We start from the raw sequence: 17,015 nt of genomic DNA, 5'->3' as shown, positions 1-17,015 counted from the left end.
TAGCTTCTCATCTGTTATGGCTTGGCCCTTTTATGGCGGATATTGGCGCACAGACTCCCTTCTTCTATATTTTCAGAGAAAGAGAATTAGTATATGATCTATTCGAAGCAGCCACCGGTATGAGAATGATGCATAATTATTTTCGTATCGGGGGAGTCGCGGCTGATCTGACACTATAAAAATGCCCTTCCATAAATGAGAGATTTTTTCGAAAAGTTAAAAATAAAACAAGTTTAAATTTATAAACTAAAGGTGAATATTACTATTCAAGCATATCAATTAACACAAATGTATATTGGTGGGTCCAAAAATTCTTTTGGACCAACGCGATGAGCTGTGACTCAAACAACTCCAATAGACTTCACAATTTAACCTTCTATTTTTCAGTTATTTTTTTCTTAATTATTTAATAATCTTACTAATCGAGAGTGCATGTTATATTAATAGTTAAAATATCATAAAGTTCAAATATCAAATATTTACGAGTTACAACACATCACTAATATTTGAGTGAACAGTTATCAAACTACAACATTTTTACCAACAAAATATTTTTAATATTTTTTTAAAAGTATGATTAGGTCGGATTCTAACCCAAACTTCGGGTTAGTTGACTTAAAAAAAATGTCACGTTGCAGACCGAACTGAATTTTTTGTTTTAAAAAAATCTAACCAACGCAACATTAATCACTTGGGTTAGACAATCTAAATTGGTCGGATTATCGAGTCATATGAACAATCTTGTAAATTAAGATTATTATTTAAAAATATTTATTTTTAGTTATTTGAAAATTGTGTTAGAACTTTTTAATTATTTAAAAATACATTTAATTATAACCTTATCCTAACGAACAATGCATAATATGCAGAAGTGGACCTGAATCTAACAAATATTTGTATGGTGTGAACCAAATAAATTAAAAAATATTTACTTCATAACAAATAAATCATTTATAATATTTATATTTTTAATTAATATTTATATTTGAAGAAGAAAAAGGAAGGGTATTTCGGTAAATGTGGGCCGAGAGAAGCTGAATCTGCAAGTCTTCGTGGAGTTATCGAAGAATGGGGGTTGGGGGGTTGGGGGCATTACTTTTATCTACCTCGCTTCCCGTCGTTCCTTATCGGTTCTTTTTCTTTCTCCTCTAAAAATCCGTCACTGCAAGTGAGAGGAACCCTAATTCTTGGGCTTCAAAATGTCGGGGAAGGGAGCCAAGGGTCTGATAATGGGCAAATCTGCCTCCAACAACAAGGATAAGGATAAAAAGAAGCCCGTTTCTCGCTCTTCCCGCGCTGGTCTCCAGGTCTCTCTCTTTCTATACACTTCACCACTTGTTTTTCTACCTTCCTTTTGTGTGTCTTCTGTGGATCTGTGTTCGTTTGAGGTTTATGCCGGTTTTCACTTTAGAAATCCACAAATTTTCTTACTTAGATGCGTTTCAAGGTTTCCAAGCCTTAGAATTTGGACATTGGGTGTTTTTTTCTTCTAAAACTTTAAAATTTTTGTGTTCGAAAGTTTATATTTGTTTATTTCAGATGGGTCCTATTTTTCCACCTGCGCGTCTTGTTTTCCTGTTTATTGAATAACTTGATGAGTTCGTTTTCTTCATGGGCTGTGCTTATTGGAGCTGTAAGCGTGTGAGATCGACGTTTAGGAGGTGGCTGTCTGAGAATCTCTGGAGGGGTACCTCTAAGTCCTTCTCTTTGATGTTAGAAGTAGGTGCATGTTTCTGGGTCTGTGTTCCTTTAGCTAGTGTCGGTTTGCTATTCTTGTTCTGTGCTCGAAGAAGTTGCCTTGCCGCCAATGTTCTTTTGTCGAGGGATGAAATGGCTGGAAAGAAAGTGTAACGTTTGAAGCCCACCACTAGTATGATATGGTGTGTGCATACAAGATCTCGTCAATTGTAATGGCCCAAGCCCACCGCTAGTAGATAGTGTCCTCTATCTTCTTTGGGCTTTCCCTTTCGAGCTTTCCTTCAAGGTTTTTAAAACGCGTCTGCCAGGGAGAGGTTTCTACACCCTTATTAAGAATTCTTTGTTCTCCTCTCCAACCTACGTGGGATCTCACATCATTATAGATGGATTGGGGATCTCACATCATTATAGATGGATTGGGATTTGACTATTCTTATGTTTAGAACTTTCAAGATCATAATGCTTGGGTTCACAGTAGGCCTTTATATATCTTGTTCGTTTACATTGTTCTTAGTCTTTTTCCTAGCGTTAGAGTTATAGAAACTTGAAAATTGGACTAAAAGTTTTATTGTGAACTCGAAAATATGAATTACAGTTGATTATCCCAAGTAATTTGAGAAACTGAGGAAAATTCTTAATCACCATTTAGTGACTGACTCTGTAGTCAATGACTAATATGCTTTCACTTTATCCTCAAGGTGTATTTGACCAAGAGGTTCTCCTGTAGAAAATTAAATAATTGTATATAGAGCAAACTTGAAGTGTCAACAAGTTTTTCTCCCTTCTCCACTCCTTTTTGTAGAAAAATTCAAGCCACTGCTTCTGGGTAAATTCTCCTAGATATTTGAAACACAGTTGGTTGTTGCCAATAATTTGTAACAATAAGTGCAGTCCATAATTCAGTATATATAACACCTAGCGCTAGAACTCATCATGGCCATGGCACTTGTATTATTTTCTTCTTTTGGTAGAGAATGATTCTCAGCAATTACTTTGAAATTCGGCATTGTGTCCGAAACTTCACAAGTCCAAGGCCCATCTAAGCTCACGCCCTTGCTACATCTTCAATGATACTTCGTTTAGCATTTGTTGGACCTCTCTTCCTTTAGACTTCTAGTTCCAACCACACCTTTTGTCATTGGCGTAGGCTTCCTTTAGACTCATTTTTATTTTCATCAACTACTTGTCTTGCTTCTATTGCATCCCTTTTTCCCCACATGTGCTCAATTGGACATCCACTCCATGCCACTCTACTCATTGTTTTATGCATTGTTATGTGTTTTCTTGGTTTTTATGTGTCGTTCTCAAACCTTTTAACTCTACTCTACACATGTGCTCAATTGGACATCCACTCCATGCCACTCTACTCATTGTTTTATGCATTGTTATGTGTTTTCTTGGTTTAATATGGAGGTGGATTTTATAATTAAAAGGGAAAAAAAAACTCTCTTTTGTTTGACTTGAGCTACACATTATTGCCCTTTCATGCGATTCTTCTGGTAGGTGGCGTTTTTTACCATCTTATGGAAAATCTTGCTCTTGAGGAATACCGAACACAAGAAATTTCAGGGTAAGAGGGTCTTGGGGAGTGATGTGGGTCTTGGCTCACTGTTGTGCCTCTCTTTAGGTCATATACAAGTAGCACCTGTTATCATTTATCTTTTTCTTTTTAACTCTTAGTAACTAGAGTCTTTTCAAGTAGTTTTGTTCTGTGTTTAGTAGCTCCTTTTTAGTTTAATCCTTTTCTTTCATTCAAAATAAGGATGGAAGGTGGATTGTATGGAGAGTTATGTCATGGTATTGGTGGTGGGGTTTATCATTACAAAACAAAATCTCTCTCAATCAAGAGAGGAAGGTACAGGTCTAAATAGTGCCCCCGTTGAATTATTACAGACATGTTTTTCTTTGATAATGAGGAAAAGTTTCCGGCGTATGGTCGATGTTTTGCAAGAATTTTGTTTGATTAGGGGATAGGGCTACTTTTTCTTAGGCAGCAATTGTTGGTCTTCATTGTCTGAAATATACTCTAAATCTTTCATGTTAAGTTTTTTCTTTGCCTGTGTTTAGCTTCTCTTGGGGAGGATAGCCAGAATTTGTGGAACTCTGGAACCCATTGACTGACGAAGTTGTAGAAAGTTATGGTAATAGAAACTTGCATTTCTCGAAATAGGAGACTAAAGGGATCCAAGCTGTTTTAACCAATATTCTTGTACATTACCTTTTTTTAGATTTCACATTAGCCAAAACTTGAGCTCATGACCTGCCCAGGAACACAGATTGCCGTGCCTTCGACCAATAAACCAAGAAGTTGTTATTGTACAGTACATTTTTTTAATAAATTCTCTACCACCGTGGTATTGATTGAAAAATTATCATGAACTTTTATTGGGAAGGTCCATATGTGGATGGCGAAAATTGTCCCCTACTCCTTTGGACTCGGGTGATCTTGAAATTGGAATTTTGAGTTTGAAAAACACAGCTTTGATTTGTAAAGGTTGTTAAGATATTTGATAGAATAAAAATTGATAGTGGCGTAGCATTATCATTGATAAATATGGCTATAAATCTATTGAGTTAACAACAGTGGTGCACTAGAAGTTGTTGGTCATCCGTCGTTAGGGGTGAAATGGATTGGTTTAGGTCAGTTTTTGTAGAAATCCGATCTGACCCATTCCGATTTAGAGAAGAAACCCATCTCAATTCATGTTTGAACAAAAGTAGGTCGGGTCGAGTCACTCATGTTTTTTTCCCCACCCAGTCCATTTCCATTTTGGTTTCTCCATCTCCTTTACCCATTCCTTTTTCTTCCCAAACCTGACCAAATGTTTGTATCAATCAATCTTCTTCTTTTCCACAAAATCCATCTTAATTTCTCAATCTTCAATTTCCCCCTCCTTCCCTTTCCATATTTCCCCTCTTCCTCTTCCCTTGTTTAAACCACCATCCTCAACATCATAAAACTACAACATTATCCAAATCGTAACTCAAATCATGAGTGGGTTGAACCTAAAGATAGATCTGGGTTAGGTGATAGAAAGAAAGGAAGAGAGAGAAAAAAAAGGTGTGGCCAGGTGAAATAGGAAAAGCAAGCTTCAGATTGAGAAAATCTAGTCTGGGTTGCCGTTGAAGAAGAAAACCATGCTTGGGTTGCCTTCGAAGCAGAAATCCTGTTGTTTTCGTTTGTACCTGGATGTGAGAACAACGATTGGAAGATTTTGATTTAAGAAAATGATGGTTGCCATGTTGATTGGGAGAGATCCATGACTTGGATTATAGACTAGAAAGAGTGTAAGAACAGAAGCGAATCAAGGAGAGAGAGAGAGATAGCATGAGAAATGAATGAAACCTAACTCAAATAATGAGTCAGTTCAGGTAAATCAAGAACTGAACTGAACCATAGTGGTTCGGTTCGGGTCAAATAATGGTTAAAAGTGAACCAAACTGACCCCCTAACCGAAGAAACCCTTCAGTCATAACAAACTACAAAAAACTGTTCTTGCAAACCTAGAATGCCAATGGCATTGATTGAAGATTCTAAAGTTTTGAATGTTCAAATGGATCAAATGATGGAATGAGTGTAAATTTCCCAGACCGTACATGGTGCAAACATTGATTGTAGTCATTCCATGTATTGAGGATTTTGGGGTTAGATTCCGTTGATATGGAATTTCGAATTGATTTCCAGTTATTCATCAACTATAGGTCTTCCCTGTAACATACCCAGACGTAAAAATTTGAAGATTTGGCAAGTCTGGTATTTTTTTTTTTATAATTTTTGTTGATAAGTTGATACTTAATTGTGTTTTGAATGGTCTTGAAAACGCACTCAAGTATGTACAGCTTTTCTTCCCCCAAATTCTTTGTTTTTAAGCCACTGGAAACCATCATTTCCTGCCATGTGGTGTCTGTTTAACAATTGTTAAAGTGAAAACCGGTAATGTGCTGACTTTAATTGTGCTTCTATATAAACCCCTTGTGAGGGAATTTCAGATTTCTGTATTTTTCTTACTACATCAACGAGATGAGTTACTTTTCCTTCAATCCTGTTGAGGCTCCTCTCTCTCTCTCTCTTTTGCTGGTAGTATTACCCTCTAACTGAGGAAGAAGAAGCTAGTTTTGCATATTACATATATATTATATCTATCTTGTTATGCTTTTATTGAGTTCTGCCACCCATTTTCCCTTGCTTTCCTTTTGTTTTCTTCTTAGAACTACTTTTATATTTTGATCAATATGCAACTTATGATGGACTGGGTGGATAAAGTGTGGCCGGTAAAGACGAAGATGTGGCGTTTGAAAACATTTTAAGATGAAACTGGTGCTTTTGTAGATGCTTCATTTTAGCCCTTTTTGCTGTTATCTTCTGAACTAAGGCTTCTCATTTTCTGTGTACACTTTTTATGCTTTCTTTTCAATGTTGGTTTATAGTTTCTTCTGCTCTGCGTATATTCCTTTTAGTATACTGCAAAAATTTTCTCTGTTGTGGGATGATTAGAATATCACCTATGTTTTTATTGCACATCTTGTTTGGTATAATAAGGCACAATTACCTAAAGTGATTTCTAGATGACTTTATAGCAGTTTGATGTATAACTTTTCTATAAGATAAAGTAGCATTCAAAAATGCTTTGGGATCGTTTTGAAACTTCAAAAAAATATTTGCAGATTATGAAAGATTGACTTCGTAGCATTTTGATTTATAACTTTTGGACTAGTATGGAAGTTATGCATACATATGTTATTCTCCATTTTTGTTTGTTATCTTTGAAATATAAATGGCTTAGACAGTGGAAGCAATTTCTTTCCCTTGTTTTTCTTGAACTTTTTCACACTTTCTCATTGTTATTGTTGTTGATACAGTTTCCAGTGGGAAGGGTTCACCGGCAACTTAAAACAAGAGTTGCCGCCAACGGTCGTGTCGGGGCTACAGCAGCTGTATACACAGCAGCGATCTTGGAGTACCTGACTGCAGAAGTGTTAGAGCTGGCCGGGAACGCGAGCAAGGATCTGAAGGTAAAGCGTATAACACCAAGGCATTTGCAGCTTGCAATCAGAGGAGATGAAGAACTGGACACACTCATTAAAGGAACCATTGCTGGTGGAGGAGTGATCCCCCACATCCACAAATCACTCATTAACAAATCCTCCAAGGAATGAATTGAATTGAATAGGTTGTCAAGTATGGGTTTTTTATCCTTAATCACAGTTTAGTTGAGTGGTTGTCATATGCTCAGTCATGTCATTGTCTGGTCTAATTTAGCTGTGTCATAATATCACCAATTCTACTTTAGTGATGTGATATTGCTTTATCCATTTAGTAGGCACAAGGAGATACGAAGATATTTCTTGTTTTGTAAGTTAATATGCAAAATCTTTCTCATTTTTAGTCTCATTTCTGACTCTGTTCATCTGAAACATCTCTCATTCATTGCTGAAAAGGAAATGAAACTAAGCCAGTTTGAATAAGTGTCTTTCTTGACGAACTCTTGAAAATCTAACGAAAAAGATTTACAAATATAAGGTTATCTCCACAACACTAGGTGGGAAATAACACCTTGGTTCAGTAAGGGGAATTACAGGGTTGTTACTAAATAGAACAATTTGGAAACGGCTCTCAAAAACTGTCACCCAAAGAAGTGGCCTTTTAGCCAATGTTCTTGTGGGTGAGTATTTCAACGAGGGAAGAAGAAGAAGAAGAAGAAGAAGAAGAAAATGGGAAAAAGGGTGCTGTCTATTCTCTCTAAAAGGAATGGTGAGTATTTGTATTTCTATTGAGTGGTGCTGGAGTGAGGTCTCTGCAAAAGAATTCTGGTGATGAAGGGTGAGATTGCAGCAAGTAAGGCGCTTGGGCATTCCTCGTGCGGTAGATGTCCGCATCCAGATATCGTTATCAGTCTCTGTGTTATGATACAATCTCGTCGTTCATTGAAACGAAAACAAGAACAAAAACGTACGAGTACAGAGGGATGAGAGTGAAGAAGACATACTGAATTAGGGAGTTTGGAAGCCATAACTCGGGAAGAGTTGAGGGAGACGAGAGCATCCTCGACACCACCAACCACCAGCACGGGCATCTCTTCAACAGACTTCACCAAAGCTTCGACGTTTTGAGGAGAAAGTAATGTCTCGTATGATAATCTTGCTATCTCATGCAGTGCTTCATCCCACCCTTCCACACATAACGCCTTCTGCTTCCATTCAGAACGGTACACATGTTAGCAGTTTCTAAAACTAACTTGCAGATTTTACCTTTTAAGACAAAATGAAGATCCAAGTGATCTTAATAAAATGACGTTACCTTATAGAGATTTAAGACCTCGGTTGTTAGCTTGGTAGCATCGTACCAAGCACGTCGGTTCACGACTTGAGTTATTTCCGTTCGTAGCAGAGGCCGAACCAGGTGCTTCTTCCCTAGTGATGTTCTTAGCAAAATTCTTGCAAACCCAGGAACCACTTCTCTTGATAAGCTCACACTCAGCAATACCACCCCTTTGATGGAAACCTGCCCATAATATCACAGTTCCCATTCACAAAAGCCAAGAAGAACTAAGCAATAACCCCCCAAACAGTTAATTTACATCATTTGATCAAAACCCCACCAAGGAAATCTTACATTGAATGAGTTTATTGGTGATTCTTGAAGCCTTTGTGCAGACTTAAGAGCAAGCAGTCCTCCGTCGTCGTGACCCACTAGCACCACTGAAGAAAACCCCATTTCTGAGCAAAATGCAAGCAGTAACTCCACCTGAAAAAACCATTTAATACCATTCCATTCAAACCAATAGCACATATTCTTCAAAACGACTCTACTCCGTGCAACCCCGACACGAGCACCATCTTTTCTTCATTTACCTCTTGTCAATAAATGTTCATACGCACAAGTATCTGGTAGTAGTCAAATCTGTTGCATTTCCAAATGAATTGTGTTCTTGCTAATTATTTCCAAGTCTTTTAATGGAGTATGACAGTTTATGAACTAAAATAAAATTTAAACTAATATTGTGGCCTCTAATGATCACACAAAATTTGATTTAAGTTACACAAAGAAACATTAGCACAATCACAAGCAGTAGCTCTACAGCTCTACCAGAAAGAAACATTCAGAGAACCAAATCAATCAGCACTAACGCAACAGCTCTACAACAAAAAAAGAAGAATGTATGATTTTGGTTACCTGACTATCAAGCTTGTAGGGATTAGGCAATTGTCTTTCTTCCCAGTCTTCTGCACGGAGCCTCGAAGTTAATCCCCAACCAGGCCGATCATAAGCTGCAACTCTGCAACCAGTCTGCCTTGCAAGCACCCCCATCACATGTCTCCACGAGAAAACTCCACCCCCGAAACCGTGCACCAAGACGATACCGAATTGCCCATTACTCTCTAAGTTTCCATCTAAGCAACATTTGCTCAATTCCTCTTCTACAACATCATCTAGACTAATCACAGGAATCTCATCACAAAGAATAGGAGAAGTTGTGGAAGAACCATCCAATAGTGGATCATACAGAGATGAACCGTGAAACTGATTGCTATAGCTCCTATGGATGTTGTGTTGGTTTTTTGATAAGACAGTAAATGGATGCATATCAACTACTAGCCTCCCCATTGCCTTCTTTGGCGAGATGCAACTATAATTGGGTTCAAGAAATGCAGCGGAGGATAACGACCGCGGTGGTGACCCGGGCAAGCTGATCTTATAATGAATAGTAAGCCCTTGACATATTATGAACAAACTATCCATATCAGCAAGTAATCTAACCGGCAGTTCGCTCTCATCCCGGGCATTACCTGAAACTTTCCACTTGATTTCACTGTCACTTTTTGGTGTTTTTGATCCAGAAGGAGTCGGAGATCGAGGGATCTTCTGGTAGCCAGAGAACACATTTTTGCAAGAAAGGACCTGCCAAGTCAAATGGGATTGTTCATAAGGAACGAACATGCCTGTTCTTTGTGTAGTTAAAGACTTAAAAACTTACAGCTTCTGGGTCAACACGATGCAATAGAAGCTTTCTACGTGCTCTGCAGCTTGTTCTGTATGCCACAACCGTATGGCCGAGGGCAAAGGCTACTGAAGATAGAAACAAAACTGGCATCCCCCATGATTTCTTTAAGTGAAGCCTCTGCCTAGAAGGTGAAGATGAAGCTTCAGCCTCCATTTGGGAGTTCACTGTAAAGACACAAACCTTGATAGAAAGAACAAGAATGGATATGAAGGAACACAAAGTCACGGTTCCAAGGTAAGGACCATTTGAAAGAGCAGGTCCATCACACATTGAATAAACACCTACAATCAAAAACAAGGAAAAACGATTGACACCCAGACGATCATAATCAAATTAACGCATAATTATCCGTAATTTATCTAATTTCACAACGACCCAGTATGTGAATCGAGGGGAAAATGATAGATGTGATGGAAATCGGGATCATACAGATAATAATGAGAGATCTGATCATCGAAACGAAAGGGATATCAGTCAAAGAACTTTTGAAAGCGTATCGACGCAAATGTTGTTTGAAGCCGTAGCATCTAACACAAGTAAAGCTGGAGATCAAAATACAGGGCACCAACATGTCTCCAATGGCTACAAGAACTGGCAACGACGACACGAGTAGTGACGCCAACATCGCCACCATAAAGAACAACGTCCTTAAACATCTCCGAAACTTATCAACAAAAAACCCGCCCTTCGCCATCAAAATTGACGAAACCCCTCAAAATATTACGAAACCAACAACCCTAAAATGCTCCAAAATCGCCTCCGATTGATCCGACAAATCCCAACAAAAAACAAAAACCTATGTCGGATTCGGAGAACACAGTGAAACCCTAACCGGCAGCGGCAAAATTAAGAACCCCTCTGCAGGCAGCGACTTATCGGCCATTCCCGGCGGCGACTTAAAGAAGGAGGGAAAGATTAGAATCTTAAAGAAGCCAGAAAAATTGGGCGAAAGCCAATAAGAACTCCATAGATGAACAACAATTGGTAGGGCTTAAAACGGGTTGATCAATGGATTAATGGAGCTTTGAAATCAGAGAGGCTTTCCCTTTTCTTTCTGGCCGTTTTCAGAATGATGTTCAATTTTGAATTTCAACTCTCTGATTTTCCTTCGTCTATTTTAATCTCTGAATTTAATAAATAAAATATTAATTTTTTTCAACAAAAATAATATTCAAAATTAGGGATTCTTCGTAAGCATCGTGAAAAAAAAAACTGTTTAAATGATTAAATAAAAAAGTAATAAATCCAGAGCACACCCTGTTGCATACCTGGCACAAAGTTTCCATTTTGCTAAAATACCCCCCTTTTTTTGACAAATTGGAAAGTGGGCCCTTGTTTATTAATAATGTAATTAAATTTATTATAACGCCCAATAAATGGCACTTCTGTTAGGAAAATAATAATTTATGTGACATAAATAAATGGGTTCTAAATTGGGTAATGTAAAAATACACATTATTTACATTCAACATTGGATTCTTTAATATAGTTTGGAAAGATATTAATTTTTATTATATAGTTTTAATTTGATGTTATTTAAATAATAAATAAAAAAGAATATTAGGGAGAGAAGACTATGGAAATAAAAAATGAATAGTTAACAATATCTTGGGGTGGGTGAGAACAAAATTTCAAAGCAAGATTCACAGATAAGGATCTAATTTCTGACAAAAAGGATTGAGTTTTCTCAATTATTGACTTAATTTAAATTAAATAACCCTTTGTTTTTTCTAAAATCAATAATAATAATAATAATTAAGGTGGGGATTATAAATTAATTGGGTAATTAAAAATATATATTTTCCAAAGTTTGAATTAATTCATGTTTGTCTATGGTCATTGTTGTTAGATAAATGGGTCTATCAAAAGCTACCAACTTTCCATTTCATCTGATTACTTTAAATACTAGCGGTTGATTTTGTGTAGGACCTCGTGTTAGAATATCCCCAATTGTGATTCTTCGTTCGGGAATAGAATATGATTCTCTTTCTCATCTAATCTATTCGACCATTCTGATTCTTTTTATTTTATTGATTAAGTTTAAACGACTTGACAAAGTATATAACGACTTGGAACATGTCAAAGTCGACATTTGTTAAGAAAGATTGAGACTATCCCACATGATCTTAGTGAACATCATTTATGACCATCAAAATCACCCACACAATTTTCTATAAGGCTCGATGTCGTTATTTCAATAAATAAACTCGAAAATAGAATGAATCATAATTAAGTAATGCAACTCATTAGCATGCTCGTACCTAAATAAACTTTATCTAACCGTAAATTTTAACGTAATGTATTCAATTTAGAAGGTAAAATAATAAAAAATTGGTGGTAGGGTTTGGAAAAGATGGATGTGCAGGCAAGTTGTTGTATGTTGGCGTTGTAGGTTTGCATAATTTGCACAATGGTCCCTCAAGTTTTTATTTTTCTAACATTTTTTACTTCACTCTCAATTATTTTAATTAAAATATAAAATTTCCAGAAGAAAAATAGTTATTAAAAAAAAGTTTTTATTTTTTTTACTATAATTTTAATTTGTTTTAAATTATGCTTATTTATTAACAATTTTCTAATCAGATTATAAACTAATTAAGCCCATAACATAGTTTATAAAAAGTAATGAAATTTAATATTAAAAACATTTTATTAAAAAAAAAAAGTTTGAATGTTTGGACATTAATTAAATTAAATTAAATATTTGAATTCGAAGATAATTCCATTTAGCCGTTAAATCTTGAAAACTGTATTTTTCGACAAAAAGTTGATGGGGTTTTAATTCTTTTACATTATTTTGTTCAAAATTAAATTAATAAACGAAAATATTTATAATTTATGTCTATTTTATTTATTTCTAGTTATCATTTTTATAATTTATCGATTAGTTAAATTATGTGTTAGATCGTACAACACACACTTAATCTAGATGAGCACAAATAATAGGAAAGAGAAAATGCAAGGAGAACGCTAAAAGATTTGTATTGATACTTCAGGTATGGACTGAGAATATAGAGAGTACATTTTCGAACTTACTATATACGCTATTAGATATAATCCTCTATTATATATAACCATCTACTACCGATAACTTTTTACTGTACATAATTATTTACTATATGACAAGTTATTTTATATGTCATTTACCATATATATAGATTTATTATGTATAACCGTTGGCTAAGTTATAAATAAGCATCAGGTTTCATAACCTAACACTACGTTGATTAGACAAAGAAGAAGATTTTATTAAGAATTATTCAAAATTTTAATCATAATTTATTGAATTTTAAACTAGATTTTTTAATGAATTATTTGTTAATAAAAAAGAAAAAAATATATATTAAGTACACGAAATTGTATGATGCTATCCTTGAAAAGGAAAGTCATATAATGGTCCTTTCCACAAAGAGTGGCTGAAAATTAATCAAAATCTAATCGTGGTCAATTTAAACAAATAAATAAAAAATAAAAAAAAGTAATAATATATATATTATTGTCTTTTGAACCCTTTCCACCCTTCAACATTCTAGAAAGGTCTAAAAAAGCTAACTACGGAAAACAAAAAAATTAAACCATGATAGAGTGGCTTATGATAGATTGATCGACGTGTGAAAAATGCTTTGATCGAAGGAATGGGTCACAAGGTGAATTGTTAGTCCCAATGGTAGAGGAACGAACATTTTTGGGGACTAACTCATTTCTCATTACTCGACCAAGGCGATTGTCCGGCCCGTAAAATCATTTCATTAGGAAGATATTGGGCTCAGCTGATTCAATACGGCCCATGTTGAAGTGGGCTTAGGTAATTTAGCGAATTATTAAAATAATATTTATTTTGACAAAATTAATAATTAAAAAAAAAGAAAAGAAAAAAACCATTCTTGCCACCTCATTCTGAGCTCCAATCGGTAACAGCGAAACCCGAGGTTGATCCCGACGTTACAATTTGCTTGGCTTTCACGTGTTGCATTGCACCGTACGATGCTCAAGATTTTATCCGCTGCATCATACCTACATAATCCCCTGATCCCTAGATTTCATCACGATAACATTAACGCCTCTGATTACCCTACATAGCCTCCCCACTTGGAAAATTATTCGCTTCATTGAATAATTTATGCAAATTATACAAGTCGTTGGCCTGTCACCGCATGATTCCGTCACTTGGATTGGTTTCAGTATTCTTGCGTCACACAGGATCACATGTTTGTCCATTTAGGACATATAATTTCGTCTTAAATAGATTTCCGAGCGTAGCTCAACCCAATCCTTCTAATTTTTTTTTTTGTTGAGTCATTTGTTATAAAATTCAAATATCTAACATCTACATATGGGTTGAATTCGATTGTAATCCTATTTTCGAGTTAATTGAGTTGATCGGGCAAAAAAAAAATGTCAATTAAGATTTTCCATTTTTCAAAAATTCAACCCAACCAATAGAAAAAAGAATCTAACCCAGTATGACTTGGGTTGAATAGTTTGTGTTGGTTAGGTTATTAAGTCATAGGAACAGTCCTATTCTCATTTCACCTAAAGAAAATCCGTTTAATATATGAGCTTTAAAGTATCTAATTTAGAGATTAAATTAGAGAAATAAAAATAAAAAAACAAAAAACAAAAAATTAAACCCATTGGCAGTCCTTTTCAAATAGTGGTACAGGTAATAATAAAAACATTTGGCTACATATAAACTGGAGGGTATAAATTTGGAGGGCATGAACTGTCAAATTGGATGCGCATATTTTGCATTAATAACCTTTGTCTTCTTTTTCTCCTCTTATCACCTGCTCTGCTCTACTCTGTTTTCACCATTCTTCTCTCCAATTCCCACAAAATGAAGCACCAATCTCCGCCGCAGGATTCCGGCAAAGTTTCCCCCGACCAATGCTACTGGTTTGACGATTCCGCCATTCTCGACGTCGATTACTTCGTCAAAACCCTCGCCGGAATCAAGGCCAAAGGCGTTCGAACCGATTTAATCGGCTCTGTCATAACGCATTACGCTTCCAAATGGCTTCCGGATCTCTCCGACGAAGCCCTAGATCAACAAAAGGGAATTGATTTGACGAATTTCAACGAATCGCCGCAGAATGTGACGAATTCGTGGATGAAAAAGAAGTTCTTCGTCGAGACATTGGTCGGAGTTTTGCCGCCGGAGAGGGATTTGATTCCGTGTAATTTTTTGCTGAGGCTTCTTCGGACGGCGAATATGGTGGGAGTGGAGCCTCCGTATAAGGCGGAGTTGGAGAAGAGGATTACGTGGCAGTTGGATCAAGCGTCGTTGAAGGAGGTGATGATTCCGTCGTTTAGTCACACGTGTGGGACGGTTTTGGATGTGGAGCTTGTGATTCGACTTGTGAAGAGGTTTGTTAGCTTGGACGACGGCGTTAGGAGCGGCGCCGCCTTGGTTAAGGTGGCGAAATTGGTGGATTGTTACCTTGCTGAAGCGGCGATGGATTCTAATTTGGGATTGCTGGAGTTTGTTGAGCTCGCCGGAGTACTTCCCAGCCACGCCCGAGCCTCCGACGACGGACTGTACCGAGCCATTGATACGTATCTGAAAGTAAGGCTTCTTCTTCCTGTTTTAGTTTTGATTATGCCATTAATTGAACTAAATAATAATAATTTTTAAAAATAAAAATTATAAATAAATAAATAAATAAAATCAAATGAAGTATAAATTTAAAGATAAAAAACAAAAGGATGAAAAATTATTTGGTTTTAAAATAGAAAGGAAAAAGGAAAAGATTCTCCCATGAAAAGCAGTTTGTCTCATTAGTTATTACTGTATATTGTGGGCAGAAGAGAGAGAGAGGCAAAAAGTTAATTTGTTGTTTTCTTTTTGTTTCATGTTCATTTAACTCGACCAAGATCCGTCTAGAAGGGCATAAAGAATTCCCGTTTAAATGGAGAATAAGAGGGAAAAGAAAATTTTCGTTAGTTAAACATAGCCGTAGACGAGATTCCAAGGCTTTGTAGTCTAAGTGAGTTACTCTGTGGCACATACGTGTCACAACATGGGCGAGCGTGCTGATACGAGTGTCTCGAGCGACTTCATTTGAAATGGGTTTTCCAAGGAGAGTACAAGGGCGACATGGGTGTGTTGGTATTGCGCCCTAACTTGTGTCGGAGGTTGATATATACACCCGCTATTTGGTACGGTATTCGTAAATGACATGACATGACATGGGCATGGGAGGGCAATGCCTCGATAAAACCTAGATGGATGGATGTTTGAGATGTCTTGATGAGATGAGCGACATGTGTGGTCGAACAAACTTGAATTCTGCACCAGCGATGTTCGGTAGGCAAAGACAAACCTCGCCTAAGTTCTGATAAAGCCACAAAGCCGGGGCGAAAAATATGTATGGGGCTTGACTCCTCTCAAAGCTTATCGTGAGTGTGTCAAGATCACGACGCGACACGGTTGAAAAAGTAGGATCGTTACAGTTGAGCCGTCAAAAGTAATTTATGTTACGCCTGTAATAATTTTTTTACTTGGTAAATTATTTTTAAGGCTAAATGATTATTATGAATTATGAATTATTTATTTATAGGCACATCCGACTATATCGAAGCAAGAAAGAAAGAGTTTATGCAGACTAATGGACAGCCGAAAGCTGTCCACAGAAGCATCACTCCACGCCGCCCAAAACGACCGCCTCCCCGTCCGCGCCGTAATCCAAGTCCTGTTCTCCGAGCAAACCAAGCTCAACTACCGCCACCTCGACTGGAGCGGCTCAATCGGGGGCAGGAGTCCCTCCGCAGTCCTCGACCACCTGCCCGCCAGGTGCCAATCCAAGAGAGAAATAACTGCCCAACAAATGGAGATTAAGAAGCTGAAAGAGACGGTGGTGAGGCTGCAGAACCAGTGCAATATCATGCAGGCCCAAATGGAGAGGCTCTCGGAAAAGAAGAGAGGCTTTTTCAAGTGGAGGAAGTTTGGGTTTAAGAATGGCGTTGAGTCCGAGAGGGTGGACGACGGCGAAGTTGTGGAGGAGGAGGAGGACGCCGGGTTCGGGAGGCAGACGCCGGTGGATATTAAAACAAAGTTGGTCAAACGTAGGACGCCCACTAAGACATGGAGGAAATCTGTGTCTTGAAAATGTTTTATTTACAATGTTGGTTGGTATATCTAACTTTGTCTTTATGTTTTTATGCATTATTATTATTATTATTATTTTATTTATAGAAAATTACTTACTTTTATATAATACCAATAATTAATTGCACTTTATTTAAATAAATTGTTGTATTATTAATACATTCTCAAAATCTAAATTAAAAAATGGGTCCAAAATCCTCAAATTT

General features: G+C 36.7%; 3 protein-coding genes and 1 long non-coding RNA gene across 4 annotated transcripts; 3 read left to right on the top strand and 1 right to left on the bottom strand.

Moving 5' to 3' along the window:
- Positions 1–1,039: 1,039 nt before the first annotated feature.
- On the top strand, positions 1,040–7,090 carry LOC111460801 (probable histone H2A variant 3). The gene is made up of 2 exons (XM_023104095.1): positions 1,040–1,307; positions 6,559–7,090. The coding sequence occupies exons 1-2, from the start codon at positions 1,200–1,202 to the stop codon at positions 6,853–6,855; spliced, it is 405 nt and encodes a 134-aa protein (XP_022959863.1). The 5' UTR covers positions 1,040–1,199; the 3' UTR covers positions 6,856–7,090.
- LOC111460802 lies at positions 3,055–6,464 on the top strand. Its single transcript, XR_002713468.1, has 2 exons — positions 3,055–3,839; positions 3,927–6,464. It is a non-coding gene; the product is annotated as an uncharacterized LOC111460802 (long non-coding RNA).
- Positions 7,091–7,155: 65 nt separating the features above from the next.
- LOC111460800 lies at positions 7,156–10,817 on the bottom strand. The gene is made up of 7 exons (XM_023104094.1): positions 10,131–10,817; positions 9,675–9,982; positions 8,873–9,598; positions 8,312–8,443; positions 7,997–8,200; positions 7,686–7,886; positions 7,156–7,595 (listed from the first exon to the last, which is right to left on the bottom strand). Exons 1-7 carry the CDS (start codon positions 10,393–10,395, stop codon positions 7,467–7,469), a joined length of 1,965 nt encoding a protein of 654 aa, XP_022959862.1. The 5' UTR covers positions 10,396–10,817; the 3' UTR covers positions 7,156–7,466.
- A 3,569-nt stretch (positions 10,818–14,386) lies between these two features.
- Positions 14,387–16,886, top strand: LOC111460768 (coleoptile phototropism protein 1-like). The gene is made up of 2 exons (XM_023104050.1): positions 14,387–15,267; positions 16,262–16,886. Exons 1-2 carry the CDS (start codon positions 14,437–14,439, stop codon positions 16,805–16,807), a joined length of 1,377 nt encoding a protein of 458 aa, XP_022959818.1. The 5' UTR covers positions 14,387–14,436; the 3' UTR covers positions 16,808–16,886.
- Positions 16,887–17,015: the final 129 nt, after the last annotated feature.

Source organism: Cucurbita moschata, unplaced genomic scaffold (genome assembly GCF_002738365.1).
Source record: "Cucurbita moschata cultivar Rifu unplaced genomic scaffold, Cmos_1.0 Cmo_Scf00024, whole genome shotgun sequence".
Classification (NCBI taxonomy): Eukaryota; Viridiplantae; Streptophyta; class Magnoliopsida; order Cucurbitales; family Cucurbitaceae; genus Cucurbita; species Cucurbita moschata.
Note: the sequence above shows the minus strand (reverse complement) of the source record. Positions and strands in the feature narration are given on the sequence as shown.

Coding starts and splice junctions, on each gene's coding strand:
- LOC111460801 (XM_023104095.1), top strand. CDS start 1,200: ATGTCGGGGAAGGGAGCCAAGGGTCTGATAATGGGCAAATCTGCCTCC. Junction 1,308..6,558: donor CTTCCCGCGCTGGTCTCCAG/GTCTCTCTCTTT, acceptor TTGTTGATACAG/TTTCCAGTGGGAAGGGTTCA.
- LOC111460768 (XM_023104050.1), top strand. CDS start 14,437: ATGCGCATATTTTGCATTAATAACCTTTGTCTTCTTTTTCTCCTCTTA. Junction 15,268..16,261: donor CCATTGATACGTATCTGAAA/GTAAGGCTTCTT, acceptor ATTTATTTATAG/GCACATCCGACTATATCGAA.
- LOC111460800 (XM_023104094.1), bottom strand. CDS start 10,395: ATGGCGAAGGGCGGGTTTTTTGTTGATAAGTTTCGGAGATGTTTAAGG. Junction 9,599..9,674: donor ATCGTGTTGACCCAGAAGCT/GTAAGTTTTTAA, acceptor TTGACTTGGCAG/GTCCTTTCTTGCAAAAATGT. Junction 8,444..8,872: donor CCTACAAGCTTGATAGTCAG/GTAACCAAAATC, acceptor TGGTTTTTTCAG/GTGGAGTTACTGCTTGCATT.